General features: G+C 38.5%; 1 protein-coding gene across 2 annotated transcripts; it reads left to right on the top strand.

Annotated features, from left to right (window-relative positions):
• The first annotated feature begins 3,909 nt into the window (after positions 1-3,909).
• LOC103152131 (matrix-remodeling-associated protein 8-like) lies at positions 3,910-9,986 on the top strand. Of its 2 annotated transcripts, XM_016660901.1 has the most exons (7): positions 3,910-4,535; positions 4,891-5,111; positions 5,346-5,462; positions 5,798-6,142; positions 6,950-7,273; positions 7,355-7,456; positions 9,442-9,986. In XM_016660901.1, the coding sequence occupies exons 3-7, from the start codon at positions 5,429-5,431 to the stop codon at positions 9,783-9,785; spliced, it is 1,149 nt and encodes a 382-aa protein (XP_016516387.1). In that variant the 5' UTR covers positions 3,910-4,535; positions 4,891-5,111; positions 5,346-5,428; the 3' UTR covers positions 9,786-9,986. The 2 variants fall into 2 exon arrangements, with proteins under 2 accessions (XP_016516387.1, XP_016516386.1); XM_016660900.1 differs by lacking the exons at positions 3,910-4,535; positions 4,891-5,111 and having other exon boundaries at positions 5,333-5,462.
• Positions 9,987-10,443: the final 457 nt, after the last annotated feature.

Genomic DNA, 10,443 nt, shown 5'->3' with positions numbered 1-10,443 from the left:
GAAAAACAAACAAACTTAGACATGATTTGCTCCCATTTATTACTGTATATATTTTTACTTTGTGAATGTATTTAATTTTTTTTGCCACTTGTGTTAAACTGATAAAGAAGTGAGGACAGACATTCGATAAGCAAATAAAAGTTTAATCATAATATTTTGCTGTATTTATTACAATTTAAATTACAATAAGAAGAAGACAAAATTCAATTACCTCTAAACAAACAAGACAAATCTGGATTGTTTTCAGTCATATCTGGATTATTTATACTCTTATTAAACAGGTAAGGTTAAATTTACCAGCAAGTTTTTTGAGTTTTCAAACTTCATCAGCAACAGTTTAGTTATTATCACAGGTTAACTTATTCTTATCATTATATTTATGATAATTATCCATCTCTACTTCTGCATACTGCATAAAAAGCTTAATTTTCAGGATTGCTTGCATTTGTTCTACACCAAGAATACAAGCTAAATGTAAAAACTCCATTATTATCATAGGTTTGTGTCATCCTGAAGCGTGAGGTAATATTAAATTAAAGCAAATATGGTATGAGTGATCTATCATTTAATTTTATATACGGTAATAAAATATCTACAAAGAGCATTAGAAATGATTTAGACTGCAGGAATCTTCCGCTACATGATGCAATCTGTGAATGCGCTGCACTGATTGGACCTCCAGCTCTGTTGTTTATCATTCTGGTCTCTTTAAAAGAAAAAAGAAAAGACTTCAACCCACCTGGCAGGTTCCTGCCAACGTTTCAGCCAGCTGCAGCAGTTCGCCATCAAACTAAACATGTCAGTCCGCCTCCAGATCGCAGCAGCTGGTTAGGTGGTCATCGGTCCAAGGGGGGGCTATCTAGCTATCCAGATGAACGATCCTTTTAGTCACGAGTTGCTACATCATTGCGAGCTAACTCATCATGTCAGCAGCGTTAGCAGCCCTCTACTTACTCGACATGAGTGGAAATAATAAAACTGCTTTAATAAATAACACCGACTCGACTGAAAACAATTCCCAGGACTACAAAAATCCCGTTATCCAAGGCTAGCTGGAGCTAACGCAGCTAACAGTAACGGTAGGCTAGTTTTTTTGGAACTCAACGAACGAGGGAGTCTTAAAATTCAGCGACCAGAAGCCGAGCTTCGTCGATATGCTGCTGAAAAAGTCTAAAGATACAGCCACTATTTCACCGAAGAAACATCGTCCACTTAGCTCCTAGCGGCACGCTTTGTTTACGCCGTCGATTCTGCTGCTAGGCTGCGGACGTGATGACGCCATCTTCCGAGAGCGTGCGTCGTCATAATTTAATAGAGTTTTGCATAGACATAATATAAGAACCAAGAAATGGAATAACCAAGAAATCATTACTGTTTAAACTTTATCTTTAATAACATAAAGTTACCTCATTTTTAAAGTGCAATCAGTAATACTTTTATTAAAAAAATTATATCAGTAATGATTTATTGGTTAATGTCAAGTTGTCATAACAAAGACATTTTGAATAATGTCAACTTTGTATTAAAAGTGGCATAATTTACCGAATGTCGCTTTATGAAAACAGTCATAAATATTCATGAAGACTTATTCATGTTCATGACATGTGTTATGTCATAACAGTCTTATTCAACCCCCTTCAAATAAAGTGTTACCCCTTAAGCTTTAAGCCTTAAAGTGAGGGTAAAATCTGGAGGACTATCTCACATTTCATACCTGACTGGATGACAGGGGACATCTGCAGAGGGCTGGTGGGCAGGGTCGGCATCACAACAAGAAGTCAAATTCACTGGGAGGATCAAGCTTGTAACTGGACTGTTTTAAACGTTAACAGGAACCTTTGTTAAATTTTCCACCCACCTGTTTATAGAGACTCCTCAGCTCTCTGTATTGCCACAGTGTATTCAACACCTGAGCAGCAGCCTTCACTACTTTCATTGAGTACCTGAAACACCGTAACAAAGAAGAACCTGATTTTACTTTCAGTGAACCCCAAAAAGCCAATACCAAAAGAAGCAAATATTAAATCAAGAAAATATGTTTGAAAGTATGTGAGCAATGTATTCTACAGACATTCATCATGGAAATTTTTAAACTGGATGAATTTTTATCTCTGTTTTAATTTTCGCTTTTATCAAGTCAGATAATTTGATAAACTTATTAAATAAGAGTCACTGCAGGAATTTATTCAGTCTGATCAGAAAAAAAAAAGTCCTTTAAAGAGTTTAACACAGCAGCTATATTTTATAATTCAAAACTGTTTTCATTACATATATAAAATAAAACGATGAATTAAAATATGCCAGAATAATATATGAGTCAGAAAACGGTGGATATGACTCAGGAAGACTGTTAGTTTTTTCTCTAAGCTCCACTTTCGCCTGGAATGTTAGCTGGAGATGGGCACCAGCAACCATCCTGACCACTAGGGACAAGGGTGTAAGATGGATGGATGGATGAATAAATGAATGGATGGATGGACAATGCAGCATTATCAGGACTGTAGTTCCCTCTATGGCCACCAGAGGGCGGAAATATCCCGCTCTGGATATAGAGGTGAGTTTCTAGAGCTCCAGCTGGTTTCTGACTTCTGTTATGTGGACCCAAATTTGGGTTCTCATGTGTGGAAGAGGCTAAGTTGATCAAGTTTATATGTTTCTCATTATAAATCTTAATATTATTATGGTCCAGGCACACTGTGCTACATGTTTTAGAGGTTTCCCTGCTTTAATGTGCCTGACTGAACTGATTTCAGTTCAACAATCGCATGTTAATCAGTTATCAAATGAAATCAACTGGACCGAAGCAAGGAAATACCTAAAACATGCAGGGCAGTGTGCCTTGAGGACCAGGGTTGGGAAACACTGGTCTAATGGACTGACAGCTGATTTAATATATAGATGTGTTATTTACATACAGATAACACATCAATATATCCTAAGTAAATTAAACACTTATGTTTCCTGATTAAATAAATAATTGATTTGTACACATACCAAAATGCTGAGCTTCATGTTTAGAGTCAGGAGAATATTTATGAAATATTTTTTTTTCTGTAAAACAGAATAATTATGATAATTTGGCTTCAGAGCCCAATTATATAATTTATATCACATCCTAAGTAAATGACACACTTATGCTTTCTGATAGAAAAATAAACCTACAAACTAAAATGTAGTTACAGGAGAATTTCGTTCCTTGTGTTTTACTTTGAAAGAATCTAAAGGAAGTACTATTCCCATATCAGCTCTAGCTTTACTCTGGTTGTAGTTACACAAAAAGTCCACTAGGGGGCAGAAGGCTGCATTAACAGTTAGCTTGTTACTGGTCCAGAAGTTACTGGATGATAAAAACGTATTTCCTCCTTTCTGGGTATTTTTTCTTCTGTCCAGATAATTTATTTATGTCTTGATAAATCCGGTGGACATGCAGAGGAGATAATAATGATCCTGTAAAGGTGAAAACAGTCAAAAGACGTTTTTACACCAAGATTGAATCTTTGGAGGGAAAGAAAACTAAACAAACTGACAGGTTTAAAACTTTTACACAGTAATGTTTCATTTTTAGATGTTATACTTCATTATTATTTTTTACCCTTAATTTTTCTACTAATCTGCAGTAATGAAGACGTTTCCCCTGTTTGCTTCTCAGGTTATAAATAAATGTTCAAACTGGTGACATAAAGATTAAACTTTTTCTATTATCATGAAGTTTGTTTTCTGGAGGCTGCAGAGCCGACAGGCTGGAAAACCATCAGCTGTCAGGTTCAACCTGAACAATCTGTCCTGATCTGAACCAGAACCAGAACCAACAGAGGGCAAATCATTTAATTTAGAAAAAAACCTAAATGAGCAAATTGAGGCACTGAGGAAACATTCTTGCACAGCAGAAAGAGAAACTGATAAACATCTCACAGTAAACACCTACAGTGATTAAAACCTGTTTGTAACTCAGCAGGTTTTAACTTTTCCATTGAAACATTTGAGACAAATCAGTTAAACAACTTAAAGCCTCCAGGCTAAAAGAGGCCAAAGCTTAAAGAACATTTTGTTCAGAATGAAAGAGGTTCAGGTGAGAATCAAAGTTTCCTTCAGGTCAACATTAAACAAAATTAAATAAATTTATAAAAATCTCTATTTAATGAACAATCAACCACATGCTTTTAGGTTTCTGGTTGTGTATTTTCAGTGAAAGTGAGAGTTCCTGTTCCAGAGAGGATCTCTGCTGCAGCAGCACCAACCATCTGGTCAGGCTGACTGGTGTTCATTCCTCTCTGGACTCCGTCTATGGACCGGATCATTGTCCAGAACCCAGCAACCCGTCCTGATCAGAACCAGCCAGATGAGCCTCCCTCATGTTTTCACCTCGTCTTTCTACTGGATCCACTGAACTCGCCTCTCTTCTCTGCAGACGCTCAGAACCGAACAGGTGAACACACCTCTGCTGTCAGAGGGGGCGGAACCTCAGGTGGGTCCAGTTCTCCGGTTCGCTCCGACTCGGTTTGTGTGAACAGAAGGAGAAGCAAAAATCTGATCAGGTGAGTTTTAACTCCACTTTCTACTGGTTTCCAGTCCTGACTGGGTTTTCTCTCTCTGAGCTGCTGGACAGAACCAGAACCAGAACTGGACCTGGTTCTGGTTCTGGTTCAGAGCTGCAGCACCTGGTTTCAACCAGGATCTCTGATTTTCTCTGAGTTTTCAAACAGACTGAGGAGAATAAAAGCTAAACTCTCCAGTCTTTCCTCATTTGGTTTGCTAAATGTTTCCCAGTCTGGACGGTGAATGTAACTCTGGTTCTGATCCATTTGGATCACATGTGTGGCTTGTAACACCTGATCATTTTCAGCAGTCAAGCCTGTTTTTATAAATAACCAAATCTCATTATTTCTTAAGGTGATTTACACTGAGAGGTTCTGGTCGGGTTCTGGAACTGGAAAACGGACCTGGTGGAGTTCAGAGACAGAAATGAATGAAGTCCAACAGAACTATGAGGAAACTGAAGCTCCTGACCTTTGATCAGGTCAAAGATAAGGATAAGGAGGCACCTGTGGAAACGTAATTTACACACAGTTAACTGTTTCACATGAAGACGAACAGGCAGATGTGACCTCCAGGTCAGTTTATACACACATAAGGAAGAGAACACTTTAAACTGAAAATCACAATAATACTGAATGTTGATTAACTATTGATTAACATTAGACTNAGGAAGAGAACACTTTAAACTGAAAATCACAATAATACTGAATGTTGATTAACTATTGATTAACATTAGACTGAATATGAACTAAAGTAATAATAAAATGATAATACCAAAAAATCTCTAACAGTGTCTCTGATGGTTCCAGTAGAAACAGTGAACTGGTGTCAGAGACGATCAGCTGCTGGATCTGATGGAAGCTTTTCTGTTTGTTCTGAGAGGAAGAGGAAGATGATCATGAAGATGATGATGGTCCTCCTCCTCGGTAAGATCACCTTCCTCTCTCTGCTCCTCTCAGAGCTTCCTGGTTCTGGTCCACAAACAGCTAACAACTCTAAAAAAAACACATTCGTGCTTTTTTAGAGTTTAATCTGTTTCAATCCTTCAGTTTTTAAATGTTAACAGTTATTTTAATTCATTTTCATCAGTTTTATTGCTTAATGTGAGTTAATGTGAGTTACATATTACATGAACAGAGATAATTGCTGCCCAATCAGAGTTCAGCATCGCTGAGCTGTTTAGCAGACAGACTGAAATCTTTCATCATTAGTGAATAACTGATCATTATTTCTACACTAAACCCTCATCTTGTGTCCTCAGTTTCCCAGCATGCTCTGGGTGGAGTTGTGGAGGTTAATGAGGGGGCGGAGTCTGTCCTGCTGCCCTGCTACTCTGATATTCAACCTGAAGATCCGTTCCTCATCTGGACTCGCAGTGATCTCAGTCCTAACTTTGTCCACCTACGGAGAGAAAATGATGACGATCTTAAAAACCAGAACCAGCGCTTCAGAAATCGGACCTCCATGAATCCTGACGCTCTGGATACTGGAAACTTCAGCCTGACTCTGAGGAAACCTGAGCGGTTTGATGGAGGAAACTACAGCTGCAGCATCTCTGGTGGAATAAAAGAGCTGAACCTGAAAAGGATTCACCTGAAGGTCAAAGGTCAGATGAACAAGCAGCAAACCCTGTTTTAAAGTTTTATGCTATGAATGAATTTATTGAAATATGAAAATGGATAATTGTTCATAGTTTCTGTAACCATGGAGACCAGGCCCAGAATAACTCAGAATAATGGATGGATTATTTTTATAATGACATTTTATTAATACAATTATTTCTATAATCTGAGTTACTATGGAAACTGATTTATTTCCTATAAACCTGCTGTTAATACAAATGTAGATGTTTTCATTAATATTTCATGTTTCTTTAGTCTCCATAATTGACCTCAGTCAATATTTTAGTCTTTTATTAACAGTAAATCAGTCGGTTCTGTAATGACAGCAGCTTCATTCAAACATATTCATGTAAATATCAACAAAAATAAAATACAACATGAATTAGATAAATATTCAGCATCATTGTATGACTTCTTAAAAACACTTCATATTAAGCTTTTATGACCCTTTTCACTTTTTACACTATTTATTTTATGCTGATCATTGACCAGCTGTATAATCTGAACATTTACAGGATGAATCTCCAGGAATAATAATTCTCCATATATAATACAATAACAATAATTAGTATTAGTGTTTCTCATCTTCAGCCTCCACAGAACAAGCAGGTTTTGTAGATCTGCTATGTATAGATCAGACCCTCTGATGCATCAATAACTGTCCCATGAACCACTGATGGATCAAAGTTTCTGATTTCATGTTGATCATGAAAGAGAAACTGAACGACGACATCAAACCAGAATAATGATCCAAACTGTTTCTGCTCTTTTTGTTCTTTATTTCCTCTCAGTTGGTCAGCAGGAGGTCGAGGTCACTGAAGGGTCAGATTCTGTCGTCCTGCCCTGCAGAACATCATCCCTCCTTCCTGAGGACACGTCAGTGGAGTGGACCCGGTCAGAACCAGAATTTATGATGGTCCACTCAAGCAGCAACCAAAGAAACCAGGACGGTTTTTACCGCGACCGAACAGAAATGAGCAAAGACTTCCTGAGGACCGGAGACGTCAGCCTGACCCTGAGGAACCCCAGAGACGGAGACGGTGGACGCTACGTCTGCACCGTCCACAGAGACCAGGACGTCCTGAGACAGACTGTGGTTCTGAAATATGTCAAAGGTCAGTACAGAAAATCAAGTTGGAGTTCCTGACTAAGGTCAAAGGTCAGACTGAGGTCAACCTTTCTCTGTTTTTCCACAGAACCGTTTCCTTCCTGGGCCTCAGCTCTGCTGGTTCTGCTGGTTCTGGTTCTCATCGTCTCTGCAGGCGTTTTCTATCATTTTAAAGATTATTTCCTGAAAGGTGAGTCTGAATGTTTCTGACCCAGAATGTTAGAGATCATGTGACCTGTCCTGGGGGTCAGAGGTCAACAGTTCATCTTGTCATCAGTTCAGATCTTTCTGTTCATTCATGTTCAGATTAAATGAAGCAAAGTTAGAAACATCATGAACAGAACCAGAACCAGTTGCTGTCTCTACAGTCTATTAGATTTAAAGGGACTCAGCTGGAAGCTTGTTCCAGATTTATGATGCCTAGAAGCTGAATGCTGCTTCTCCATGATTGGTTCTGGTTCTGGATGTAGAGCAGAACCAGAACCAGCAGGTTGTTCTGACTATCAGTGCTACCTCGTCACATTTTCCTACCGCAGCACGGATAGATAGCTAAGTCTATCTGTCAGTGCTACCCGTCCAAAACTCCTACCGTCATGTTTACAAACAGGAAACTACAGCAGGTTGTTAATGATAAATATATTAGATAACATTATTTGAGTGACGGGACTGAAGTGGAAGCTAAAGAGTTAGCTTAGCTTAGCATTGGAACAATTTATATACATGACGAAACCACAGGAAGATCACTTCCTTCATCTGAATATCCTACCTATTTAAAATAAAAAGCTATAGATTTATGCACTAATCCTTTTACTACAATATCATACCTGTTAAAAATATTTTAAATACAGAGGTGTTTTTTGGGAATAAAAAAGTATCAGACAGGGAAAACAGGTTTTTATTGGAATTAAATTAAAGACAAATACAAATCACCGCAACCCTTTTTTACACATTAATCTGTTGTATGACAGACTTTATTAAATGCAGTTCAGCCACAACGTGTCCATCGAACTGCACAGGAAATGATAGGATATGATCCATGTACACTAGTATTATACGGCTATTACAGCTTCAATCCCACATAGTATCGCTACCAACATCTATTTAGCAAGGTTTAGTAATAAACAGTGTTATTAAACTAAAATATTTTAAAGTATAGGGGCAAAAAGCCACAAAACAAAGTATTTTGTCCTGATTAACCTCCAAATAATAACTTGTTTACAGTAACGACATTACAGATACAAAACTAAAGACATTTAAAACTATATTTACAAGCTGCTGTCATATAAACTAAAATCATGAAGTAATACAGCAGCTTAATGAAAGCCAGATATAAAATAAGTTAAATAAAGCTTAACAATCGTAATCTGCCATGAAATAAAACACATGAAACGAAACTTCCACAGGCAGGACATATTTATAAGAGATCTGCTGAGTAAGCAGTTTGTGACGTAGCATCGATGTGTATTTCCACAAGGTAGGACGGATTTACAGGTAGCACAGATCTTCAGAACAGCTGCAGATCTTTAATCCGTTCAGTGATTTATAAACTACCAGCAGGATTTAAGTCTGTTCCTCTCAGTGAAGGACTGGAGCAGTGGGCGATTTGGTGTTTGGATGTTTTATTAGTTACTAATAAAGTTAAAGTAAAAGAGAGCAACTCAACATAATTCACCATTTTAAAGTAAAACTCGGCCTCTTCTGGGCAAAATGAGCAAACAGAAAATGTCTAAAGTAATAAAATACAAACTTTATTCTTAATAAACACAAATAGATTATAAATTACCAGTCTGATGGAAACTCTCTCATAAATACACATAAACTACCTACAAACACAACTTCTGCAGATCTGCACTGATTCCTGAACATCTGAACAAAACATTGCTTTCAACATGTCTGCGCCCCCTAGTGGTGAAGCTACAAACTACAGTTCAGTTCTGCCTTCAGAACAGTTGCCTTGGTGATTTAACTCTGCTGTAGGATTTTTCTCTCTGATTTGAACGTCTCAGTTACAAGGAAACATTTCCACCAGAAAAACCTTCATGGTCTCTGAGCTGATGGGTCCATCGAGGTCCAGGAGGAACGATAGAGACAATATCAGCAGATCATCAGCTGCTCTGCTCCACTGTCTCTCTCTCTCTCTCTCTCCCTCCCATCTTGTCCTCTGTTGTCTCTCAGCTCCACTGGTGAAGGTGGATTCAGGGGTGAAGTCTGTCCTGCTGCCCTGCAAAACCAAACTCTACCTGCCTGGAGGCGCTAGAGTGGAGTGGAGGGACGGAGAAAACAGGACGGTCCATGTGTATCCGAATGGTTCTGATGATCCTGAGGAACAGAACCTGACCAACAGTAAGAGAACCAGGATGAATGACGACCCACTGAAGACTGGAGACCTCAGTCTGACTCTGGAACATCCTAGATTTGCAGACAGCGGGATCTACACCTGCAGAGTCTCCATCTGGAAAAGAGTCATCCTGATGAAACAGGTTCATCTCCAGGTCAAAGGTCAGTGGTATAAATGTTGAATTTTTCCTATGAGATGATTGGTGGTGATCAATAGCGATGATTGGCTGATTAGAAGGTCAAAGGTCAATGTGATGTAATGAGTGATGAAGAAGTTCAGGACAATCAGGGACCAGAGTCCTGAAGAAGCAGCTGGAGGCTTTGACTAGGACAGTGCTCCCTGCTGGAGACACTAGTTAGAGTTCAGAACCACCAGATGGGTCAGAACCATCAGAACTGAAGTTCCTGCAGCCTGGATGCAGCAAACATGTTGTGAATGGATCCAGAGTCTTGGTCTGTCGCCCTCTGGCAGGAATCTCTGCTCCTCCTGGACGACATCAGGAGCTGATTTTGGTCTGACTGAACACTTCAATGTCAACATGTGGAAAAGTTTTCCAAAAACCAACAAATCAGCAGAAGATCAGAGATTATCTTGGCAGATTCATCCTGAACATTTATTGAAAAGAATTATAATCCCACCAGTACAATATTTGGGAACCAAAACATTAAAAATGGCATAGAAATTTTTAGAGAAGGTTAATTGAAATCAACTATGGAACATGTAAAGTAAATAAAATGAAGTCAGCTCCATTCTCAAGGTCAGAAGTGATGTACAAGGTAACATTAGCTAAACTCAGCTGTTTCACAATCTCTGTGAAACTAAATGTTTTTCTGATTCAA

Source organism: Poecilia formosa, unplaced genomic scaffold (genome assembly GCF_000485575.1).
Source record: "Poecilia formosa unplaced genomic scaffold, Poecilia_formosa-5.1.2 Scaffold301, whole genome shotgun sequence".
NCBI lineage: Eukaryota > Metazoa > Chordata > Actinopteri > Cyprinodontiformes > Poeciliidae > Poecilia > Poecilia formosa.
This window is presented reverse-complemented; position numbering and strand designations above follow the sequence as displayed.

Bases quoted from the DNA above. Each gene is read 5' to 3' on its own strand.
- LOC103152131 (XM_016660900.1), top strand. From the start codon at position 5,336: ATGGTTCCAGTAGAAACAGTGAACTGGTGTCAGAGACGATCAGCTGCT. The intron at 6,143-6,949 runs GTCAGATGAACA...ATTTCCTCTCAG, and splicing joins GATTCACCTGAAGGTCAAAG to TTGGTCAGCAGGAGGTCGAG. The intron at 7,457-9,441 runs GTGAGTCTGAAT...GTTGTCTCTCAG, and splicing joins TAAAGATTATTTCCTGAAAG to CTCCACTGGTGAAGGTGGAT.